This window comes from Eschrichtius robustus, chromosome 15 (assembly GCF_028021215.1).
Source record: "Eschrichtius robustus isolate mEscRob2 chromosome 15, mEscRob2.pri, whole genome shotgun sequence".
In the NCBI taxonomy this organism is placed as follows: domain Eukaryota; kingdom Metazoa; phylum Chordata; class Mammalia; order Artiodactyla; family Eschrichtiidae; genus Eschrichtius; species Eschrichtius robustus.
Genome location: NC_090838.1, coordinates 38,056,641 through 38,082,555, shown reverse-complemented (window position 1 = coordinate 38,082,555; position 25,915 = coordinate 38,056,641). Strand labels below are relative to the sequence as shown.

Genomic DNA, 25,915 nt, shown 5'->3' with positions numbered 1-25,915 from the left:
ATCCCCAAGTGACCCACTTGAGGAAAGTCCATTCCTTCTTTTTTCTAATTATAATATTTTGCAAAATATGTGCACAAAACACTAGCTCTATAGTGCTAATAATTTTTAACAAATAAGAGCATTCTATGACAAAATAATTTTGGAAATAAGTGGTTACATACAGAGTTATACAAGTCCCTTTGCTACAGGCCATCTTGGAGTCTTTAATATACTAATGTGCATTTGACTCTGTAACATTTCCCAAGCTCTTTGATCACAGCAACCTGAAAATATTACAAGGCTCCTATACTTTGAAAGATATGCTGGCAAATACTGGTCGATCACATGCTCCATTCTTGCTGGCTGATTGATGATTCGATCAGCTGCCCAAAACATTTTAGGTAATCATCAGTCTGGAAGGTAGAGAGATGGATTCACAGACCCTGCATTCTAGAAATTCTGCTTGCTTGTTTGTTTGTTTTTAGCATATTCTTTGAATGGCTCAAGGATACAGAGAGAGGGCTCCATTTTAAAAATAAATGTATTTTTGTGGGCCTTGAACACTAGGCGAAGAAGTGAGCTTTCAAAAATACCTTTGTGATTTTGATCACAACAACAAAGAAGGATGAGGAGGGGAAAAGGCAGAAGCTGGAAGTTTCTCAGGAGAGACAAGACTTAGCTACATGGAGAACAATAAAGATAAAATACTATCAAGTGCTAGGCTGAGCACAGTCAAGACCCCAAATGCAGACAGCCAAGTCAGGATCATTGTTCACACAGGCCTTACTAAGCCTCTAGACTATGCAAACTCCTGCTTTCACAGATGTGGAATTTAAGGTCCAATGCCACTTGGTAATAGAAGTCACCTGACTCACCATTCAACAAATTTTTCAGGGAAAGAAAAAGGTATTAGCCAATCCAACCCTGAAGAGGTGAGGTCTAGGTGTCCCCAGGCTCTGAAAGTTTTGTGAAGAGCTCTCCTTCTTAGCTGTAATTTTACATACCAGGACATTTGTGTTACTCCTTGATTAATATTGTGTCTCCTACTAGACTATACACTCCATGAGATCGGGGACCAGCTTCTAGCATGGTGCCTGGCGTATAAGGTATTCAATGAATAGTCACTAAATGGCTGAAAGGATGGCTGGAACAATGAAGACAGACTCCTCTTTGTCCACTGGTTAGAATCTTTTGTGGGTTCCACCATCCTTCTTTTCAGCACTGTACTGGATGATGAATTTCTAAGAGGGGCAGAAGCTAAGTTAGTCTGATGAAAGAGTGCTGCCTATTTGAGATTCTACAAGACAGACTCCAAAGAGGCAACCTTTTACTCAACCCACGGATGAGTGAGTAGGTTACATGCACCTTCTGAGTGGCTCATACTCTGATTGGCGTTGAAGACACGTCTGCTCACAAGATGCTTACATCTGAGAATTTTTAGGGCAGTGAAACTGCTTCATATAATACTATCGTGATGGATATATATTACACATTTGTCCAAACACAGAATGTACAACACCAAGAGCGAACCCTAATGTAAACTATGGACAGTGGGTGATTTTGATTATGGTATAGGTTCATCAGTTGTAACAAATGTACCTCTCTGGTGGGAGATGCTGATAATGCGTACATAGGGGGTGTATGGGAAATCTCTGTATCTCTTCTCAATTTTTCTGTGACTCCATGATTGCCGTAAAAAAAAAAGTCTTTTTTTTCCTAATATATAAATAAACACAGAATTTATTTTAAAAAAGAAAACAAGATGCTTACATCTGGCTGCAGAAAGACAATGGGCACCAAGAGATGCTCTAGTCTGAAGAAAACAAACAAATCTATTCAAGAAGGACATAAGCAAACTCCAAGTCAATTTTTTCGTCAATAATTAATCATAGATGCACCTGCTAAACCCTTCTTGAACCTGATTGATTACACCTTGAAGCTGGGTCAGTAGCTCAATGAGTTTATTCCTTGCTGGCAAATGAAAGTGACTTTTCACTAGCTTCAAAACTAACTCTCTGAGACTTCAAGGTGAGGTAGAGGGGAACAGGACGGGGGATGGGGGGGAGGTCCTCATTCCTGAACCTGGATCTGGTGACAGGCTTGTGCCCCTCCTCCTCCCAGGCAATAGATACTACAGAGCACAATCTTATTCTGTCCGGAGTTTCCATTCTGTTTAGAGGTCGGCAAGGTACAAGGACAACAGTCCGTCCCTGTCCTTCCCATTCTCCCAGCACAGTGCAGAGTTTTGCCCACTTTGCATGGTTTCTGCCAGAAAATTAGATTTCAAACAGGTGCAGCCTGCTAATTAGCATTATAATAGATTGTAATTACTTAACAAGCCCATATATACCCGGAGGGACTTGAAGAGAAATATAATGTTTTGCCAAGTGTAGCGTTTATTTATGTAAAATACTGCAGGCCTGCTCCAGAGTTCTTTTCAACTAAGTGAAACCCCTGGAAGCTTTGTCTGCGTGTGCTTCAATGAGCTCTGTGAGTTCAGGTGCTGGAATGTAAAATTTCACTTCTTGTTGCTGCCAATTACAAAGGGTGTTGTATCTAAAGCCCTTATGAGAATTTAAACTTGGTTTTAAACTCTGCAAAGGGAAGACAAGTGGGCCTTTTCCTTCTCCCCCTATCACAGCACCTTGCATGGGCCCTGAGCACCCACAGGGTATACAGTTCCCTCTTTTAGAAACCTCAGACAATCATTTTGCTCTGTAATGGTTACACAGCGTTTGTAGCCTTTATTTTTTTTTATTTTAAATTTATTTTATTGAAGTATAGTTGATTTACAATGTTGCGTTAATTTCTGCTGTACAGCAAAGTGACTCAGTTATACATATATATACATTCTTTTTCATATTCTTTTCCATTATGGTTTATCACAGGATATTGAATATAGTTCCCTGTGCTATATAGTAGAACCTTGTTGTTTATCCATTCTATATATAGTAGTTTGTATCTACTAATCCCAAACTCCCAATCCATGCCTCTCCCACCTCCCCTCCCCCTTGGCAACCACAAGTCTGTTCTCTATGTCTGTGAGTCTGTTTCTGTTTCATAGATAAGTTCTTTTGTGTCATATTTTAGATTCCACATATAAGTGATATCACATGGTATTTGTCTTTCTCTGTCTGACTTACTTCACTTACTATGATAATCTCTAGTTCCATCCACGTTGCTGCAAATGGCATTATTTCACTCTCTTTTTATGTCTGTAGTACTCCGTTATATATATATGTACCACATCTTCTTTATCCATTCATCTGCCAATGGACATTTAGGTTGTTTCCATGTCTTGGCTATTGCGAACAGTGCTGCTATGAACATAGGGGTGCATGTATCTTTTTGAATTATAGTTTTGTCCAGATATATGCCCAGGAGTGGGATTGCTGGATCATATGGCAACTCTATTTTTAGTTTTTTGAGGAAACTCCATACTTTTTGGAACCTTTATTTTTTTTGTGACAGCTTCCACCCTTAAAAACGGTTTGACAAGGACCTGCTGTATAGCACAGGAAATAATATTCAATATCTTGTAATAACCTGTAATGGAAAAGAATCTGAAAAAGAATATATATATATATATATATGTCTGTCTGTGTATATATATACACATATATAATTTTTTACAATGTATATGTATAGTAAATCATCACACTGTACACCCTAAATGTATATAATTTTTATTTGTCAATTATATCTCAGTAGGCTGGAAAAAAATAAAAAATAAAGAAACCTCAGACTTGATGGAGTTGCTTCAGCTTGGTGCAAATTGCCTCATGGAAATAATACAGCATTCTCTCATAAAAACATCTTCAAGGATCCCATAGATTTTTATAAAATAAAATATCCTTTTCTTCTGCCTTCTCCTTACTTCTTTCAACCATACAGAAAGATCGTTTAAGGAATTCACTCAACTGCTTATCTTACTGGTCTTCCCAACTATACTTCCTACTCCTCAGAGGCAGGAATGATACCATACACCACTTTTGTTTTATCAAGCCCCCAGTATCTACCACAGTGCTAGACCACAGAGGGTGCTAGGGGAATACATCTTTGTTTGACTAAATTCATTCTTTAATGCAACAGTGTGCCAGGAATTGTTTTGAGTACCAAGAATAGAGTAGTGAACAAAAACCTCCACATTTATTGAACCTCTGTTCTGGTGCTAGAGATGAAGACAAATAAGAAAACTATATAATATATAGGATAGATAAGAGCTAAAAAGCAAAAATAAAGCAGGAAAGGAGCATATAAAGTTTCAAGGAGAAGAGTAAAATTTTAGACAGGATTGTCAGAAAAGGCCTTACTGAGAATGTAACATTTGAGTAAAGACTTGAACCATGAGGGTATCTGAGGAAGGAATACTCTAGAAAGATGGAATAGCAGGTGCAAAGACTGAGGCAGGAACATAGTGAGTAAGTGTAAGGGTGTCAAGTGGGTCAATATGACTGGGAGAGGACAGAACGGTAAGGAGTACTGGGCCATGGGGTCAGAGAGGTCATAACAGGAGGCCTGACCATGGTGGTCTTACAGATGGTGATAAGGGTTTTTACCCTGAGAGGTTTGTGAGCAGAGTGACATGATCTGATGAAGCAGGGGCAGGGGGTACCACTTAGGAGGCTGTTGAAATAATCCAGGCATGAGATGACTTGGACTTGGGCCAGAGTGGCGTCGGCAGAGGTATGGAAAGCTGATCAGATTTGGGACATATTTTGAAGGCAGAGACAAGAGATGTTACTGAGGGACTGCATACAGGGCGGGGTGCATGAGAATGAGAGGCGTCAAGAATGGCCTGGGCAATTGGAAGGATGGAGTTGCCATTTCTTGAGATGGGGAAAACTACGAGATGCTTAAACTGGGGAGGGGGGACATCAGGTTGGGACATAATTGAGTTTGAGATGCCCTTTATACCATCATATGGCCATGACAAGAAGGCAGTCGCATATATGAGTTCTGAGGCTCAAGAGCAGGTATGGGCTGGAATTAGGAATTTAGAGTCAACAGCACTGAGAATGTATTTAAACCCATGAAACTAGATGAAATGGGTACAGCAAAACCGAAACAGCAGCTCCCAAATATTCCTATTTCCAATTACTCATATGCTTCAATAAATAATTAACCTTTGACTCCAGTGGTCACAGTTCTAGACTTCCCAAAACAATCTCATTTCAAGTAATTCTAACATTTTCAAAAAGGCAATTGTTAAGTGAAACTAAATCAACTTTATTTTTAGACAATGTGAGACTTCTCATATAAATACATTCACAAATCAAAGAGAAAAATATCTTTCACTGGACAATATGTTCTGATTTAAGATTCTAAAACTATAAATACACGCACATAACCCTTCAAATATTAATAAAAATTGTTAGAATGTACTGTAGCCTGGCCCCTTGCTAAGAACTCTACATAGATTCCCTTATTTCTCACAGCAACCCTAAGAGGTAAGAACTATTATATTCCCATTTTACAAACAAAGAAACAGACTTAAAGAGCCTAAGTCACGTACCCAAAGACACACAACTAGTGACTGGTCCAGGCATCCTGAAGTTCGAGCTCACAGATTCAGGGTGATGGGCCCACTGAGGAGCTAGGGAGCTGATGGTCTTAAATATTCACCAGATCTGCTGCTGGTCAAAGACACAGAGAAAGAGGAACAGGACAGACAGGCAAGCCCTGACAGCCCATGAGGCTCGAGGCCCTTTAACTTCGGGCACACAAAGTCAAGCAGCTCTCTATGATAGCACTGGGTCAAGAATCAACTCTTAGGGTAGTTGTTAAATAAGTAATTATGTACCATGGGGAGCAATATTTAATTAGATGGTAAGTACTATATGAGTCGGTAGGAAGTAGAGCAGGGAGAGATCTGGAACCTCAGGTGCTGGGGGACGAATTCAAGGCACAGGTGCCCACAAAGTGGGTGTGGACCCTTCCCAGGGCTTCGGCGCCCCTTTCCAGACCATCCCACCTCACTCTATTTAAATGATAATAGAAGTTTTCAGAAATCCTCCGAAAGATTGCCTGACAAGAGTCCTGAAGACAGAGGAGATGGGCCTTTAGGCAGCGTATATCAACATGTGCTCAGGCCACCAGCAGAACAGCCTCAGCTAGGGTAGTTTCACTGGAACACGTGTCCTCAGGCTCTGCCCAGGGCACCACCATCCGAACCACTAGGCCCCTCTGTTTGGCTTTTGCATGTAAGACTCTCCCCAAGGGCTTCAGGGCCCAGGGGGAATGCCAGCCCCCCAACCCTAACCTCTCCAAAAGGGGCATCGGCCTATCCCCCAGGGTCAGCAGGGTGGGATAATTTTGAGAAGCCCTGTCAACGCGCTACTTTGGAAAAATGAAACAGAAACACTAGAGTCCGATTCCTTGCCAAATGAGACTCCCCGAATGAAAAATACTTTGGAGGCTAAGAAAAACTGGCTTCCTTAGGTCCTGTATAATAATCAACTCAGGAAAGAACCCTCTCAAGGGCCAGCCCCATGGTAGGTTTAGGGGGACATAACAATGATAGCTATAGTTGTTAAACATTCACAGAGCCCTGACTGAGGGCCAGGCATTGGCTTATGCACTTTATGTGTTCCTTCTATCCCCACGACAAGCCCGTTTCATTAGAGGTAGGGACTTGTACTATCCCCACTTTTTACAGAAGAAGAAACAGAAACAGGTTAAATCACTCCCTAAAGGTCTCGAAAGTAGTCGGTGGTAGAGGTGAGATTCAAGCCCAAGCAGCCAGGCTCCAGCTCTCTGCCCTTAGGTGCTCTGCCGAACCACCTCTCAGACAATGACTTTCTGTCATTAGCACTGTTATGAGTGCCTCTTCCACAGGATGAAGCACGGGAGTGACACCAACCAAAGATATCTTCAGAGGCAGGAAGGGGAGAACAGGAGAGAACTGAGGCTAAGGATATAGACTACTGGGGTGACAAAGAGCAAACTCCAGAGTGTGACAGGACCAGCCAGCTGTAGCAGCACGCTCCACCCACCCTCTCTGCCATCCCCCTGCTCCCCCATCATCTGTCCTAAATGCAAGCGCTGCTCCAGCCAGCATTCATTCAGCCTCTGGTTCTCACGGGAACCCCAATACTTCTAGTCTACCCAATCCTGCTTATTAATCTTGCTTTAGGAATGATAAAAGTCCATTCAGAAATCTCAGGACATTTCTATGTACAAAGTCTTGGTACATTAATTATCTGGAGACTTCTCCTGCCCACAATTTCTATTCTAATTCAGTGTTTCTTAAGGTATGGTCTGGTCAGAATCTCCAGGACATCTTGTTAAAAATGAGTATTCCTAGCACTCGTCCTAAATTACAGAACGAAAAGCTCTGAAGGTGGGGCAGGAGAACCTATATTTTTAAGCCCCTCAACCAGTGATTCTTCTGCACACCAAAGTCTGAGTAGCGTCATTATCTAGTTCTTGGGAAACAAGCTATAGCAATAGTATTTAATGGGATTCTGCTTCAAGTACAAGTGAAATCTTCCCCTCTCTCTGTAATAAGCTTTCTTTAAAGCAATCCCTTTTGTCATCATAACTGATACATCTCTCATGGTCTGGAGAATAATGATCTCAGCCTGGTTTTAAACATTCTAGAATCCACCTCAATTTTCTAAACTTTCTCCCACTCCAGTGTTTCCAGAGGGTGGCCCCCGTAGCACTAATGATTTTAAGAGGCACCTGAGATAAACTTTTCTTTTTCTTTTAGAGGCCCAATGTTTATGTTAATATAAATGAAGAAAAACTGTAACTACAATATCCAAACCTGTGATTTCATGAACACTGGGGCTTCAGTGGGAAATAAAAGCATCAATGTTTAAAAATATTAAGTAAATATGTAAGAGTACAGGCAGTACTCAGATAAAAGTCTTAAATTTGGGAAACCTCAAATTTGCCTTTGTCCTTTCTGACAGGCACCCTCAGTTTCAGCCATGTGTCTCTGACCACAGGCATCCTCTGCCTTTATTCCAGAGTGTCCGTGCCCATGGAACACTGTCTCCTCTTACAAATATCTCTTTAAATGTTACCCATCATTTCACACCCAATTCATGCTTCCTTCCAGGAACCTCCAGATTCTTCCAGCCATCCCAGCACACTCCCTTTTGGAACTCCTGTAACATACTTAAGGTACCACTCATTTATAACATAATTGCTACTTAAGTGTCTATATGGATCTATTCATTTCCCTAGTGAAACCGAGCCTCCTGAGAGTAACCCATGGTCTCTTTTACTCCTGGATTACCCAGAGAGCTAAACGTCCCTGGTTGGATCCGAGCAAAAAACAGGAACTCAGTGACTACGTGGGAATTCATCATGTAGCTGAATGAAATGTTCCACAGCAATGAGAGAAGCGGCTGTTGCATGCCCTCTGCATCTCCTTACTCCAGGTCAGATTTCTCAGCCACATCTTTTCATCACTGTCAGGTGAAGAGCACAGAAGCCAGAGCCTAGGAAATTCTACCCAAAGGTGTGATTCTGTGGGTGTCCCCTGGCCGACGGGGATGGGAAAGGTGACCTTAGCCATCCCAGTTGCAACTTGTCTGCTTCCAAGGGCCAGTCACCTCTGCTGCTGCATCCTCACCCTCAGTCTGGAAGAACCAGAGTGGCCAAAGAATCCTCGTGGAAACAACCACAAATGGGCAAACGGAACAAGCTCCACTACTTGATTCATCCTGTGACTTTGGCCTTTCTGTATCTCAAGTTTTTGAATCTATCCAATACCTGTCATACCTAATTCACACTTGCTATAAAGCAAAAGAGACACTGATTTTGAAAGCAGTTTAAATTATCATGTACAATAAAAACATCAGGGACACAGCACATGACTCTGCAAGGAGAATTAGACTGGGAGGCCAGTGGGGCCAGTTCTCCACTGGGTGAGCCGTGAGCAATAGGAGGTGTGGCCCTCCTATTGGAGGCCCTCCTTCCAACTCTGCCCCCTTTGCTTGTCACATGACCTCAGGTATCCACTTAGATGCTCTGGGACTCAACGTCCTTGTCTGTGAAACTTGCCTGTGCACTAGATGATCTGCTCTAGGGTCAAGTTCAAAGTGAATTTGAGTACCTTAGAGAATGATAGCCAAACAAGACTAGTGCCCAATGCACACTTCACTGGACGTGCTCCAAAGTGGGGATGGTGCCCCAATGTGCCCAAGATTTGGGTGGGCCCCAGCAAAGCATCATCAGAGACACTCAGACACCTTTCCCTCCAACCAGCATCTGCATGTGGATAAAAGCAGACCTGCTGTTCACCCTACCTGCTCTCTGCCTCACTGTCCAACTCCTTCATCTGAATACACAGCAAAAGGACCCATCTCCTCACTACCAGAGTCATAGCTTTTTCTTCCCCTTCCCGTTCTAAAACAACAACAACAACAACAACAACTTGAAAACCACAGGTTTTCGGTGTTAAGATCTGGCTTTGAAATTAGTTATACCTTCAGCTCCCCCTCAGACATGCATCGCTTTCATGAGTGAAAGGACTGGAGGCCAGTATGGAGAGGAAATGGGGAATGCATGGGAACGCCAGTGGTGGGAGGGAGGCAGTGGCAAGGGCCATTGGTGAACTGGAATGGAATGGAATAGCACTGTGTTCTTTGGGATTCCATAAAGGTTTGCCTGCTTCCCAAAGTGTAAGCCACAATCTTCTAGGGCTGTACTTGGTGTGGTTTGTTGGAGCTTCCCTGTAAGCCCCGTAACCATGGTTTCGGGCAGACTACATCACAGCTGTGAGCATAAAGGGAAGAGGCTTTTTCCTATTTCCCCCTAAAATTCCATATCCTTAAAATATATATACATTTATATATGTATATATATGGGTGTACATATATGTATTTGTATATGTATATATATGTAAGGCAATATGCCAAGGTGATTCGTGTGCAACCTTTGACCATAGGACAATCATGAAGTTCTTCATTTTCAATAATTAAACATCTCTCCATGAGGATCAGATATCTCTCTTTTTGGGTAGACCAAAGAACCCTGAAAACATATATACCCAGAGCCACACCTGCTCTCGGTGGAAACATGTAACAAATCTGAAAATAAAGAAATACATTTCCTAATTGAACACCTTCCCTCTAAAAAAAGAGCTAAAGCAAGGTTGCTTCTCCCTGCTTCTCCAAATGCCAAGGTTTAATGCATTTGGCTTATAGTATGTGCACAAGGCCTGTTTCCAAGTCCCTAATATTTTGACGATGTAATCAATTAACTCAGTCTCAGACTTAGTATCTCATTGCACAGTGTCTTGAAAATCAAAACAGGGAAATGATATAACTTGAAGTCGGATTCAAAGCATTGACTTCCAATTACTCACTAGCAGAACCATTTGTAGAATACAACACTCGTTCCGGATGGATAGGCAATGCATTGGGCAAAACCAGCTGGGCCGATGTTTCTGGGACCCTGGAGGGGACTAGAGGAGAAGACGTTTTTCTCCCCGTATGTCAGAAGATGAGCTAACTGCCAGGCAACAGAATAGAAACGAGCTAGCTTCCTCCCGGAGGGAAAGAGAAAACAGTCCCTCAGGCTACGCAGGACAAAGCCAGGACGTGCACGAAGCCTTCAGTCTAGGGCTCCACGTGCCTCTCCAAGGACGGAGGAACCCCCACGCACACAATCACACACAGCCAGCCCACCGCGCGCCTGCGGAAGGCGCCGGGTTCTCGGCCAGCCTTCAGCACCGGCGGCTCGGGGCTCCCAGCTTGCGAGCTCCCTGTAGCACCCGCTGTCTGGAGGGGGCAGAGGGCCGTACCCTCTTTCCAAGTCTCTTCTTCCTCGCCCCAATGCCTACTTCTTCCCAACTACGAAGTGGAGTGTGCTTCCCCAAGGTAATTGAGACATACACACACACACCTCAGAGGGCACTAAGACCCCGCGCCCCACGACCAAAGCCAAGGCCAAGAGTCTTCCCCCGGAACCCCAGAGCCGGGCTCCTGGACCAGGAGGCGCCCAACTCACCCAGTCCTCGAAGTGGCGGCTCCCGTTCTGCAGCAGCTCCTCAAACTGGATGGTGCAGTTGGCTACGAAGTCGTCGTAGCCGATGGGGGCATCGTGGAAGACGGCCAGCTCGATCTTGCGCCCGTTACACACATCGGTGACGAACTCGTCGTGCCAGGCCGGGCTGTTGGTCTTCTGCTTGGTGGCCGTTTGGCCGATGCGCGAATCGTCCACGTTGAGGGCGATGTAGGGGTCGAGAAGGAAAGTCTGCGGCCGGGGTCCCACCGCATGGCGCAGCGACCAGGCTGTGGGCTTCAAGCTCACGGCCTCGCAGATTTTGATCTTAAGAAGGCCATTGAACACTACCATGGTTGGGGCGGGGAGTGGGGGCCGGGGTCACTCCGTCCGCCCCGAGGGCAGGAACGAAGAACCGACGCCGCGGCGCTCCGAGCACGGGGACTCCTGGGTCCCCTCTCGCCCCACCGCACACTCTCCCTACACCTTGTAGCGTTGCGCCCTGGCGCGGGCGATTCTCAGCCAGTGCATGTATTTCCTCGCCGGGTTCCTAACGGAAAACAGGGAGGGGGGGAGAGCTGGGGGACGTCCGTGTTTGGAGCAAGTCTCTCCCCCCCCCCCAACAGCAGCACCTCCAGAAGAGGAGATGAGGTGCTGGCTCCGTTGCAAGCCGCGGGGGCTGTGTCGTCGCCTCGCCGCCTCACTGGGTCCGGGCTGCGGGGAAGCGGGCGCCGCGCCCGGCGCTTACCTACCTTTCCGAAACATAATCCCCGGGAAATTTCGACTCCGGGAGGGGGAGGGGGCGGTGAGACGGGGCGGGGACGAGAACCGGGGGCGCAGATTTCAACCCGGATCCTCTTCGCACACCCAGCGCCTGCCTCTGACCGCCCGGGGCGGGGGATGGACCAAGGGATGTGCAGTCTATCCGGAGGGATGCATGTCGAGAGGAAATGGTCCTCCTCGGAGCCAAATTTTTAAAAATCCACAAGCCACACGGCCAGCCCGGCCGCCTCCTCCTGGGCGAAGACGCGCCGCGCCGCAGTCGGCGATCGGGAGGCGCCAGGAGTCGGGAATCTCACATCCGCGCGGGCTCGGGAGTCGGGGTGGCCGTCGCTAAGGCTTCGGGCGCAGGCCGGCACCGAGCGGTGCGCAGCGCGGCGGCGGGGACGGGACTGCGACTCCGCGCGGCCCCACCTCCCGGGCGCCGGCGCCCGCCTGCCGCGCTCCCCGCGTCCCAGCTCTCGGCTGCCGCTCGCTCGCCGCCCGCCCGCCCGCCCGCTCTCCCCCTCGGTCTCTTCTCCCTCCGTCGGTGTGCGAGCGAGTCTCCCTCCCTCTAATGCAGGAAATGCGCAAAAGACGTCAGTGTGTGTGTGTGTGTGTGTGTGTGTGTGTGTGTTTGTGTGTGTATATGTGTGTGTGCACGCGCGCGGGCGCGCTCCTGTGTTTGGGGAAATAGAAAGTTTTGCCGGTTGGGGGAGCAATACGGGAAAAGTGAGCCGAGGAGAGGACGATCGAGAGCGGGCAAGCCTGCCGGGGTCGCGGTGGCGGGCACAGGAGCCAGACCGGGACCCCGCGCGGGACCCCGTGGAGTGGCGGCCTTGGGGGCTGGGGTGCGAGCCCGCCGGCTGTCGATACCTGGTCTGTGGTCTCCGCCGGGAGACGAGCGGGCCGCGCATCTCTCCAGGCTCTGCGGCCAACACTGTCTTTTAGAGCCGAGGGTGGATAAGTGGCAGGGGTCGCGCAGCCGGCGAGGACTCGGGACCCTCCCCCGGTCCCACCCCTCCTCGGACCGTGGCTGGCAAGGGCAGCCTGCGGAGTATTGGTCGGTCTGTCTGTCATTCTGTCCGGAGACGCTCTGCTCCGCGGTGGTGGGGGAAGGGGGAAAGGGAGGGGCGTGCAAGGCTCCGTGTGAGCTTTAAAACATTTATTCTCTTCCCTTTCTTTGGGGGCATTCTCCCTTTGGGGGTCTGTCCCAGACTTCTCGGGCTGCGAGAACTTGTTGACAAGTGAAAGCTTAGTAGCACCCCGGCTCGGTTTGTGTGTTTGTTTATATTTTACGAAGTGACTTCATATTTACTCTGGACCTTGCCTGTGCCCTTCTGGGGGCTCTGATCAGCGCGCTGACAGCGGCCGTCCCAGCTGCGCGAAAACGGGGTGCGTCCTCCGAGGGGCGAGGGGCTGTGTCCGTGCTAATTTCCTCCGTAACCTTTAAACTCTCGCTGGAAGCCGCGGCGGCGGCTGATCACGTGAGGCGAGCCCTGGGCTGCTGGGGAAGAATTTCCTCCGCGGGGAGCCGAGGACGGGGGAGGCGGCCCGGCGAGGGACGGCCTCGCGCCTGGGGACACGAACCGGGGAGGCCGGGGCGGAGAGCGCGGAGGTCCCGGTCGCGGCCCTGGCTGGAACAGCAGAAGGACAGCGCTGGGAAGAGGTCATCTCCGCAACCTGCGAGCCGGGGGGTTGTGCAAACGGAAAAAGAAAACTTCGGCCCTGTCCCGTGTGCCAAGTCAAGTCAGGGAGTTTGTAGGAATCGTGGTAAGCTGAAGTGTTTATCTCTCGAGTCTGGTTAGTGTCGGCCAAAATTTGAAACCCACCTCTCGATCACTTTTTCTCAGTGGAAAAAAGGTTATCATTGTCTGTGGCTTAAAGGCTTCAAAAGGCTTAAAGGTGAAGAAGAAGGCAGGCCCCTGGAACAAGAGGATACCAAGTGCAGCACACAGGTCGCAAAAATGATCAGAAAAGCCCCAGGCAGATCCTCTCCGAAGGCCTGCAGCCACTGCGCTCTCCTGAATTTAGAAGTAATTTCTCGAAGCCCGCCCTGTTGGATTGAGCAGCAGGGTAGAGAGAGAGCTACCATGCAGTCTTAAGGACAGTCAAGACCGCTCACATGTAAAATGTCAAGATATAAAAGTTATGCCTTCCAGGGCCACTCCCACCAACTGGAGGCATATTTTAAAATCTGTCCGTTTGACAAAGCACAGGTGGGATAGATATCTCGTTGCTGTTTAACTTTATTTCTTTGATCATCAGAACTTTTTCCCCCTTGTTTCTTACTGCCATCATTCTGTTCTTATTAAACATGTTTCCCCCTTCGTGGGGCATGTGATGGGCGAGAATGGCAAATAGGGCTTGATCTTCTAAAAATGCATTTGGAAGCAGAGCAAGAGCTAGAGAGAGATGACTACGATGCCTGACAAAGAGGCAAAATTGAAGGGCTACCAACAAACTTGGCCATCAAGACAAATAATATTTTAATGCAATATTTTTTTAAAAAATCTAAATGAATGTAGAATTCCAGGGTGAACATAATATCCAAATTTTGAATAATTTAAAATATTGCATTAAAATAGTCTTTGTATTACTGAGTTTATTGGCACCCCTGAAATTTTGTGCCCGAGATGAGGGCTTCACTTGCCCCACACCAGCCCCAGCCCTTTGGAGCAGTGGAGAAAGGCACAGATTTTGTGAAGTTAGGGATTCTTGAGTGTTTCATACCTTCTCTCCACTCTTTCTCTGGGAGAGTCCTATCTTACCTGCAAACAGAGAAGTACAAGGATTGAAGGACATTGGTCAGAATCCCTCCTCTTCTGTGTGCTCAACAGGAAATACGTTTAGAATTAAAGACACACTAAACTTGAACTTTTGGCATGATATTATATTCCCACCACCTCCCCAGGCAAGAACCCCAATGATATTAAATAGGGTCTGTTGCCATCCCAGTGACCAGGCGTTGTTAAAACCAATAAGCTACAAGTTTCCAATACCATTTCCTTGGACCTGGGTAAGGTTACAGGAAGGCAGCATCTGCCTCTTAGCAGAATGTTTGTTACACCATGTGAATAAATCAGCCTGCAATCCTCAGATGCAGCCAAGCCCAGGGTGACCTTTCCTTTCAATTACAAGTCTTTCTGTCTGGGGGTGGAGGAAGGTGGGGTAACTAAAAAACTTGGCCAAACAAACTTTCTGTTTTGTGTTGGAAAAATATTTAAATAAAAAGGGAGAATGCTGGTTGTCTACATACAAACATTGCTAATTTCCTGCCCTTATTACATCCTTATTTCTAAATAAATCTCTCACCATCCTTCTCTCAAACTTGGCTGAATGAAAATATGTATCCTCCAGGGGCACCATGGAGATGCCAGATGTGAGCCTCTTTAGGGGGAAACCCTTAAATTTACCTGAGGAGTAGGGGCAGTGGGTCTAAAATGACCCTCTGCTCCAGATTTCATGTGAAAAGAAAAACAAGCCCTTGCAGGGCAGAAGTTTTACAATGTAAAATTCCAATCAATAATTATTGCCTATTTCATCCTTTTCTTGGCCCCTGTATAGTCTTGAAAGACAGGACAGCCATGGGTATAGACATTGAGTAAAACACCCTTTGGATTCCAACTATGGCCTAGTTGTTTTGTGATCTTTGGGAGAGGGAAGAAAAGTGATAGAAGAATTTGACAAAAATGATCAGGATGGTGACCTTCTCCTTTTAAAATTAAGGCTCATGGAAAAAAGACTGATGGAGCAAGAGTCCCCAGGGCAGTATGATAGTAGCCAATGGAGGGCTGCACCAGCCTCTTGGAGAGCACGGAAGAAGGATCAACCCTTTGCCTGGGGCTGCCTGGGAAGGCATCACCCGGCAGGCCTAGGCTTTTCAACAGGAATTCCTTCAGAGGCAAAGAGGAGAGGAAAGGGCATTGGAGGCAACGGGAACAGAGTGTATAAAGCACAGGTAGGTAAGAGCATGGCTGTTTGGGATGAGTAAGGGACCGGGTGTACCTGGCCTGTGAGGTAAGAGGAGGTGAGGTAGGTTGGACTGAATAATTAAGGCCTTGTAGAGCCTGCAAAGGAAGTCTGAACTTCCTCCTTGAGAGACAATGATCCCTCTAAAGTGGAGAAGCATTATAACTGGAGTTAACACTTAAAAAAACCCATTTTTCAGGGATGGATACTTTTCTCTTCTGTAATTTTTCTCCAGAAGACTCACCCCAAACACAGGATGTCAGAGAAACAGAAGCTCCAAGTCTGAGGATGCTTTACACTCCATCTGATCAAAAATGAAACGGTCTGTGGATATTGTTGAACTGGGTAAAAGGAAGCAGGGAGGGGCGCCAGAACCTTAGACTAGTGCGTTCAGATTCATGGCCTTGTTGCTCTGCTGGTTGTTGCCATTTACAGGATGTTAATGGCTTCTGCAAAGGTCTGCCTGGTCAGGGTCTCTCATACATTCCACACATGCTCCGTGAAACAGAGTCCAACCACCTGAGCCCTGTGATGGAATATGCAGGAGCACCGCAGCAGAAAACCTTGCAGAGTTTTGTTGGCCCTGCCCTGGCTCAGTCCCCACCTTAGTTCCAACCCCAATTCTAACCCCACCCTAGGCCCACCCTCCTGTTTCTGGCCCATATCTGGCCTGCCATGTCTGCTTATTTGGGCCCTGTCTCTGCTCTAAACTCTGTTGCAATGACCCAGAGACCGAGCTTCACTCACACCCTGCAGAGAGATGGAGGGATCAGAGGTAACCCCATAGAGCTTAAAGGTGGATGTGGACAGGAGAGGGCCTGGTGCCCCTCCCTCCTCAGTTCCTTTGACCCTGAGCCCCACTCTCTCAGGTGCCATATGGAAAATAGTATCACATACCACATCTTCTTTGGCTCTGATGTTGGGCTGCATCTTGGGACTTTTAAATCCATGAATTAACCCATCCGTCTTTACTGAGTACCTGCTATGTTCAGAATACTGGGGCAGGTGCTCTAGGGAGAACAAACAGATACGTGGATGATTCCTACTCCAGTGGGGGAGATAGAAAGATCAATTCAGGCAGTCATTCATATATTTAGCAGTCGGTATTGAGTGCCATGTCATCTAGAGCACTGAGGAAATGAAGATGATGACACACAGTGACCCTTTATTAGTTGGGATGGGCCAGTTCATGCTGCTCTAATAAACAGTCCCCAAATCTCAAGGTCTAAAAATAACAGAGCTCTCTTCTCACACTGCTGTAAGTCCATGGCAGGGTTGGCTGCAGGTCTGCCTCCATATCAGCATCATTGTCACTCATTCACGTCATTCTCACTTTCTGGAACATAGCTGGTCACAGGCAGAGAGCAAAAGAACCTCTAGAGGGTCTTACTCAGGCAATTCAATAGCCCACCGGAAGTGCTAACCTCCATTTCTGCTCACTAGTTGTTGGCTAGAACGAGTCACGCGGCCTCCCTTCCCCAGACATGAGGGGGCTGGGAAGTTCCCCTACCCTCAGAGGTGAGGAGCCTGGACTATTTGGTGAATAGCACTGAAGACTGCCCTAGACCCTGTCTTCAGATAACTGGTGCCTAGAGATAATTCAAGGTAGCACATAGTAAATGGCAGATAAATGGCACAGTCAGAAAGAGCTATAGTCATTTAGGGAGCGCAGCTATCACAGTCAGAGTGGGACCGTTTGACGCCCAGTGGCCCTGGGCCACCGCATACAGAAGACTTCCGGTGACTGGAGAATCCTACCAAGTGTCAGACTAGCAACCACCTAAGCTCCTCTTCCCCTTCCCTCAATATGTCTAACTTCACAGGACCTGCAGGTCCTTCAAGCGACTTCAGAACCAAATCAGCACTAAGGAGGCATTTGGACTCAATAGAACTGAAACTTGTTTGTTTCACTCTGCAGGATTTGAGAGATTACCTGGCCTATATTCTTAATCCTTATTACATTCCTCTATTAAATGAGGAAACTCAGTTCTAGAGAGGTTAACTGACTTGCCACACAAGAAAATTTAAAAAAATCATCATAATAACCAAAACACTATTTAGAGGTCAAAACCAATGCTTGCACTTACTAGTTTAAGTTCACCTTTTTTCTACATTGTCATGCTGGAACCAATGCAATGCCATGTAATGATAATAACTCCAATTCCATTTTAATACCTCGGAAACAAAATTTCTGTAAATCTAAGGTTCAGGTTTGTTTTAATGTATTGGTTTCAAGTTTAACTGGCCTGGGTGAAATACAATATTATAGACTTACAGTAATTCTCGGGGGACTATGATATTGACAGAGGTCTTCCTGAAAACAAAAGGACTTTATTGTTCCTCAACTTCTCTATTTTTACCTCTTCTCTCCTAACACCAATCAGATGTATTTTCGGCAGATGGTTTTATGATACCTGCACCAAGTATAGCAGCTGTTTCCCGAGGCTCCCTGTGGATATTTTATCAATTAGCAGAAAGACTGATCTGACTGTTCAGATTAGGTTATAGATCTCTAACAAGTTCTGGACATTTGATTAATCCATTTCTACTTCTAATTTACTTTTCAGGATCAAGGAGCTGGGGCTCCAGGGCAGGGAACATTGCTTCTCGTTACCAATAAGGATCATGTAGTTATAACAAATGTAAAACCAGAACGGGTTAAATTCACGGGTTTTGTTACAACCAACATGTGATGCAGGGTGGCAATTCCTTCTCTCCTTTAAGGCCCACATCTTCCGAGGGCCCGGTCCTTATTCCCCCAGCTGAAGCTCTGCATCGTCCTCCCTGAACTCCCCTACCACCTCCTCCTCACTTCTTATTGCCCAGTCAGCTATAAGTCTCTTATTTGGTACCTGTCTTAACTCTGCCCCTTCTCTGAAATATGACTCATCTCCATACCTGCTCCCCAGTACCTTGGACATGGTAGGTACAAGTTTGCGCTCTATAAATATTCGTCACAAGGATGGCCCTCTGAAAAGAGTGTCACAAATCTTGTTAGCCTCTCCCGTCCTTGCCCAGATGAGCGCCTTGGCAATGGTTGGCTTGCTCCGCTCCAAGGCAACGAGGGGCTGTAGTGATAAGTCAGTGGGGCTGCTGGGTGGCGTCGCGAGGGCACCTCGGGGCCTGCGGCTGCCGCGCCGGGCTCCGCGAGCCGACAGCGCCTTCTGGCGGACGCGAGCGCGCCCAGCCCGGTTTTTCCGGCGCTCTGACCGCCTCTGCTTACTCCTGTGTCCACGGACTGGGGCTCCAAACGCTGGGAGCTCTAGGATTTCTTTAAAAGCTGAGGTCAAGGGGCAGACCACCTGGCACGGGACCATTGGCTTTACCCACATGCCCATCGGGAGCAGGGGACAGATGCAGTCAGCGAGCACCTGCGGTATGAAAATACTGTGAATAATGTTCTGTCTTTTTTCTTTTTTTTTTTTTTAACAACTAGTCTGCTCAAAGTGAAGAATTACGTTCCTATCATTGCATTAGAGCAATAAGCCATCCGTTTGCCAGTTAAATCCATGCTGGGTCCAGGAAAAACAGAAATGAAGGAGTTGCGGTCCAGGTTTTTGAGGAGCTAGAACTCAAAGGGCCTCCCTGTGGGCCACAGAGACCAACCCTGCTTTTTTCTTGATTTAAGATGGCTGGTCAGTTTCCAAAGCTGAGGTGAGCGTTGTGAGAAATGGCCAAGGAACCCTGCTGGAGAAGTCACATTCAGAATGGGAAGCACTGGGAATGGCAGAGGATTGGGGTCCCCACAGAGGTTGCTCCCCTCATTCCAGCAGATAACTTGGTTTCCTTTTATTAAAAAACACAGAAGCCATCAGCTGGGGGCTGACCTGACTTTGCCACTTAACCCGACAACCACTTAGGAAGGAAGAAAGGATGAGTGTCATTTCTCCATCCCACCGGTTGTCACGGAAGCGGGTCCCTCCAACTTAGGCCCCCACCTGTGCCCTGGATCCATTACCCACCCCTCCGTTTCAGGGACTCCACTGTTGATCACCCCTCACTCCTCACCTTCAACCTCTCCCTCTCCACTATTCTTTCCCATCAGTAAGTCTCACCCATCCTAAAAAATATTTTCGTCACCACACATCTCTCTCCAGCTACCTCTCAAACCTCTTCTCCTCCCTGCCTAAAGTTAAGCATTACCTAGTCTCACGTTCTCTATTTTCTTACAATCCACTCCCTCCTCAGCCCATGCCATGAGGCTCACTGAGCCCTCTCTCATGGAGGGGACGAGTCACCTCCACCCTGCTAAGCCCAGTTTTGGAGTGAATACCTCGCTTGGCCACTCTCTTGGCAGCATGGGATGCTGTTTCCCCTCTGTCCTTAAAATGCTCTCTTCCCCTGGTTTACATGACATCTGAGCTCTCCAAAATGTTCTCCCTGCCTCCTTGGCTTCTCCTTTCCAGTTTCCTTTGTTCTTCTCTTCCTCTGCCCATCTCTTAAATGCATCATTAATTACACTGCAGAATGCTAAGACAATAATGCAAATGTTTTCTCGATGAAAATGTCAGGTGAGTGACCATAGGTGCCATACACTTTGAAGGAAGGAAAGATCACTATGGCCTAGAGTGGTAAGGGAAGCCCCCGTGAAGAAACAGAGATGGAAAGTGGGCGCGGACATAGGGTAGAATATCAGAGAGAAAGAGAAATGACATTCCTGGTGGAGGAACTTCCCACTAAATGCACAGAAGGAAGAAAAGGTTTAATCCAAAACTATTAAGCATCTCTTTGCTAGGCATGGCATAAAATAAAAAAGGAAGACATGAGTCCCTAGTTTAAATTTCAGCTTACGTTCCTGTGAAGTGATCAGAAAGCAACATAAGGTAGCATTTGATAGAGGTATAGATGGTGCAAAGAAGGAAGAGATCAGCACGGGCTTCCTGGAGATGGCGGGACTTGTGGGCTATATTGCTCTGTTTCAATTAGGGTAGGCTAACTGCTCTAATGGAGATACAGCCTCAAATATATAAAAGCTCAAACACAAGAGACATTTATGTTTTCTCACCTAACGGTATTGAGTAGGTGAATAGGTCAGAGGGGTGGCCCTGTTCCTCTCAGACTTCCACAGTCACCCTGGGGATTGTAGCCAATGGACCCATCCAGAAAGAGAAAAGATCATGAAGGATCGTGGAGTCAGAAAAGGTATTTATGGGCCAGGTTGCTCACGTCCCATTGGCTAGGACTTAGTCACATGGCCACATAAAACTGCAAGGGAAACAGTCTGGTCAAGTGCCAGGAGGGTGAGGGGAGCATGGCTTCTGGTGAGCAAAGAGCTGTTTCCCACTTGGTCCTTTCCTCTTTGCTGGAGATTAGGATGATCCATTTGGGTTAACCTATAGTACAAATTTGATCCATTCTTCATTATCCTCATTCTTTCCCTACCTTATGTGTTAAAAAGAGCTACAAAGCCTCTACAGTTGTGAAGAGAGATACAGGTGCAGGTGCGAGTCAAGATAAAGGTCAAGAAACAGGAGAAAGCAGTGTGCTGGGCTACAGTGTCTAGAGAGGACAGCGTCTTCCAGCCCCTCCCTGTCCCTGCCCATTAACATGCCAAGTTGCCCTTATCTTTGGTGAAAGTTGTGGCGTGGTGGGAGACACCTGTTATTTCCTGGTGGGGGGAAATTCTCAACCCACAAGTGAACTTGGTCAAGGTCCTCCCTCCAGGTAACCTGGGAGAAGCTGCAGTGCAGTGTGGGGTGAAAGTGAGTCACCAGGTGCAAGCATCAGATGTAGAACACTTATTCTGTACTTTGAACTTCTAAGGAAGAGTGTACCTCTATCCCTCCTTTACTACTCCCTTCTCAACCACAAGTTCAAAGCAAATATTATCATCCCCCATTTTACAGATGAGAGTAACTGGAACTCAGAGAAGGGAAGGGACTCAAGTGGACACAGGATCAGGGCCCAGAGCAGAACCTGGCTCCCTAGATGGGGCCTTCCACAAGACCAACCTTACCCCCTTTATCTGAGTATGATCAAGTCACTGGTGGGTGGCTCTTCTCCCATTTCCCTGGAAACTGAGTCTCCAAGGACGCCTCATTGCCCTGCAAGGCAAAGGCCACTGCTCCAGCTGGTGGGTTGCAGGGAGACATCGGCTCAGACGTGCAGGCCGTTCTACCCACCCTCAGCTGCCTAAGTGGCCTGGGCGATGTGGGTGTTAGTTAACGAAGGACTGCTGGCTGGGGCACGTTTGCATCCTGGTCCAGCGGGGAAGGCGCTAAACACGCCCTTTGCCCCCTGAGGAACTGAGAGCTACTGGGCACCCTGCTGATTGCTTTTCCTGGGATGGGGTGGTGGTGGAGGGTTGGGGGGCACTACCTGCACCCACCTCTGGGTGAGGATAGCTATCTCTCAAATTCTTACCTCACTGAAGGATTTTCTTATAAAAGTCAGTCTTTGTCTGCTTTTTTCCCTTCCCCTCCCCTATCTTTTCTTTCTCTGAACCTGTTGCACTTCTGTCCTTAACTTCTAACAAAGGAAGCTTTTCTGGATTGTTTTATTCTTGCAAATGCAAACAAGCTAACCAGGAGAGTCAAGCCAGGCCCAGCCGAGGCAGGCCTTTGTTGGTGGGGTGCAGGAACCAAGCATGGGAGCCCTCTTCTGGGACCTGAGATTCCCCAGGGAGCTTGGAGGAAAGGTGGAAGCCCTGCCTGGGATGGCATCCTGTTAACCTCGAGGCTCTGGCCCCCTCAGGTCCCTGCGCTGTGGGAGGGTCGCTGAGGCCTGGGGTGTAGTGAAGGAAAGAGAAAGGACACTTCCCTCTTAACTCCCTGAAAACCACACCAGCTCCTTTTCCTGACCTGAGTCCTGCACCCAGTTATTCCCTCTGCCAGGGCTCCCTGCCCCATCCTGTGGGTCTCAGCTTAGACAGCACTTCTTCCCAGAGAAATGCTCCCCCATCAGCCCTGAATACATGTTGTCGTTAGTGCTGGTCTACTTGTTGGTTTTCACCAAAGGCAGAGTTACAGCAAAGCTAATACAGTTTAAATTTCAGGGCCCCTCCCTTGCTCCTTCCAAGGCCCTGTTCCTAATTTTATATTCCTAATTTTGTATTCTTTTTCCTAAAGGGGGCTTTTCAAATGTTTAAGCTTCAGGCCACATGCAACCCGGGTCTTCCTGTGGTATTTCCCATTGCTCTGCAAACTCCCTGGTTCAGGGACTGTATGTCAGATTCCCTGGGGTACTCCTAGGTCTCAACAGACAGGCTACGCTCTCAACAAACGTTTGTTAAATGAAAAAAATGAAAGGAAGAAAGGATCCTTGGCTAGTGTTTAGCAGACCAGGGGTTCTCATTAAGTGCCCTCAGCACTGTCAACTGGGCGACCTGGACAGGCTGGCCTGTCCCTTTAGCGCAGTGCAGCGTGGAGTGGAGTCCAGCTTGGAAGCTCAGGGACTTAGTTCTGGGATCTGGGGCAAATTACCTGCCTCTCAGCAGGCCCTGGTTGATTCAAATGTAACAAGGTGTTGTAACAACTGCCTTATAGATTAACAATGGGCGTTGTGCTACAGATGGGTATACAGTGCCTGACACTGAGTAGGTCTTAGGAAATGCCTTTATAATACTCACTCCCTAAGGCACATTTTTAGAAAATCCTTTTTATCTCTAGCATTGACAGCCCACTCTCCCCATAGCCTTTTAACCGTGGCTGCTGGATAGTGGGGTTTTGGTGTGAAGGGTCCAAGCACACAAAGGGATTTGCCCTGGGCCCAGCACCCCACTAAGAATGGCCCTGAGACCAGGTGTGGGGTACCCCTTCTACACTGCTCCTTCCTACGATAAGATAGAGGACTGCAGGAAACATTCAAGGAGCTTGAATAAAAATATAAATAATAAAGGAAACAAGTCATGTGGCTAACCAGCTTCCGTTTGCAGCTGCGGTTAGTTTTCCAGCCATTTAACCCAACTGGAACCCTCAGTGGCTGTAAAGTAGTAATTATTTATCTCTGTCTCTCAGAGAAGAAACAGACTGAAATGGCGTGAAGCCACCTGCCTAACTAAGGTTCCAGGGTGGGCAGGCGGCAGACCCAGAACTGCAGACAAGGTCCATGCTCCTGCCACCCTGGACACGGCCTCCAGTCCCCTGTCCCTCGGCGCAGGATTGGCACAAACCCTGCTCCATTCGTTCAAGTTCCCACTCTGACTCCCTCGTCTCGTGGGAACCAGGGCACAAGCCAATGCAAGAACTGACCTTGCCAACACAGCCCGGAGTGTGTCATTGTGGTTTCTCTCTAACAAGAATGGAGAAGTGGTAAATGTTTCTCACGTTTTCCTCTGGTTTCGTCCCACATTCTGTGTTTGCTTGTGCCAGAGCTTGAAAATTCAACAGCAAAGAGGGTAGTGGGTGCAGAAGGCAGGGTGGAGTGGGAGGGGCAGTTTACCATTTACTGCAAGCTAGTCTCCCGCTCTTCACTTCTCAAAGTAGTAATAGGAGTCATAGTAACAATAGTAGCAACGTTAATACTAATGACAGTTAACAACTACTGGTTGAGAGCTGTGTGCCATGCATTAACATATAACAACTCTTTTAATCATTTAAACAGCCCAATGAAATAGGTATTACCATATTTCTCCAATTCTAAGACATTTTTAAAAATCACATTTTAGGGAATTCCCTGGCGGCCCAGTGGTTAGGACTAGGAGCTTTCACTGCCAGGGCTGGGTTCAGTCCCTGGTTGGGGAACTAAGATCTCACAAGCAGCGCAGCGTGGCCTAAAAATAAATAAATAAATAAAATCACATTTTAACATTTTATAATCCATGGTAATATGTCATATTATAATGGCTGGTGAAATTTTTTTTTAATCTCGTAGTAGTACATAAAATTAGGGTGCATTTTACAGGTGAGGCAAGTAAAATGGAGAAAAACTAAGCGATGTACCCAGGGTCCTACTGCTAGTAGGTAGCAGAGCCTGGATTAAGACACAAGTAGCCCAGAGTCCACCTGTCTGTTTGTCTGTTTGTTTTGCAACCTCGGGCATCCTGCAAACATCTCCCCATAGGTCTGCCTATCAGGAACCGGGCTCATGCTGACTGCATACTCGGTAAAATAGGATATATATTTCTTTCATTCATACTGATTTTGTTTTAACTTGTACACATAACCATGATTCTGTCTCTCACAGAAAACTCTGAATTTAGAAACTGCCTGAAGAAAAACAGAAGCCCAGTTAAACCTGGCTGAGCCTGTGGTAAGAAACAGGCATCAGAGATATTTCCCAAGAAAAAATCCACCCCTGTGGCTGCTTTGTAATTCTTTTGGGCTTATGTTACGTTTGCCTTCTGGCCTCAGTCTCCCCAACTGTAAAACGAGGGGCCCACACCAATCCCAAACTTTTTTTGATGGTGCGTCCTTAGTATTTCAAACATTTGAGCACAATGTCTTCAATATATGCATCCCCTTTTTATTTACAAAGAGTGACATGTACTTGGATGTGTACATATGTGTGTGTACAGTTCTGAGTTTTAACGCATGTATCGATTTATACAACCACCACCCTAATCAATACAGAACAGTTCCGTCACCCGCCCCTCCCCCCAACCAAATTCCCTTATTTTAACATCGGTGACATTCTGCCCCTCATGCCTAACCTCTGGCAACCACTGGTTTGGTCTTCATCGCAATAGTGAATTGTACACTTTAAAATGATTAAAATGGTGAATTTTATGTAATGTGAATTTTATCTTAATAAAATAATCTGTCTTAAAAAAATGAATAGATCATATTTGTGAGGATCTATTTCTAGAATCTTATTTTGTTCCATTGATTTATGTGTCTAAACTTTCACCAGTACCACATTGTCTGGATTATTTAGCTTTAGGATAAGTTTTGAAATTGAGTAACGTGAGTACTCGAACTCTTGTTTTTCTTTTTCGAAATTATTTTGGTTATTTTAGGTTCTTTGCCTTTCCACATATATTTTAGAATCGGCTTGCTTCTATCTACCAAAAATCCTGCTGAGATTTTGATTGTTATTCCATTAAATCTATAAAATCAATTGGGCCTTGTAGAATTGCCATTAATATGTAGGACATTCAGTTAAATTTGAATTTAAGATAAAAATAAAGTAATATTTAACATCATAGCATTCCAAATATTGCATGGGACATAATTATACAAAAAATTATTCATTATTTATCTGAAATTCAAATTTAACTTGGCAGCCTGTAATGTTTTTTCCTAAATTTGGCAACTTTAGTTAGGGGAGAATTAACACTTAACTATTTGAGTGTTCTAATTTATGA

General features: G+C 46.5%; 1 protein-coding gene across 2 annotated transcripts in view; it reads right to left on the bottom strand.

Annotated features, from left to right (window-relative positions):
- The window catches only part of PRKCE (protein kinase C epsilon), a 507,341-nt gene extending 495,282 nt beyond the window's left edge, over positions 1-12,059 (bottom strand). Inside the window, exons 1-2 of one of the 2 annotated variants that reach the window (XM_068564560.1) lie at positions 11,694-12,059; positions 10,948-11,491 (exon numbers count right to left, since the gene is read on the bottom strand). In XM_068564560.1, the coding sequence (XP_068420661.1) occupies positions 10,948-11,295 (348 nt within the window). In that variant the 5' untranslated portion in view covers positions 11,296-11,491; positions 11,694-12,059. Of the gene's footprint in view, positions 1-10,947 lie in introns of both variants that reach the window. The other variant, XM_068564561.1, reaches the window with a different exon arrangement.
- Between the last annotated feature and the right edge of the window lie 13,856 nt (positions 12,060-25,915).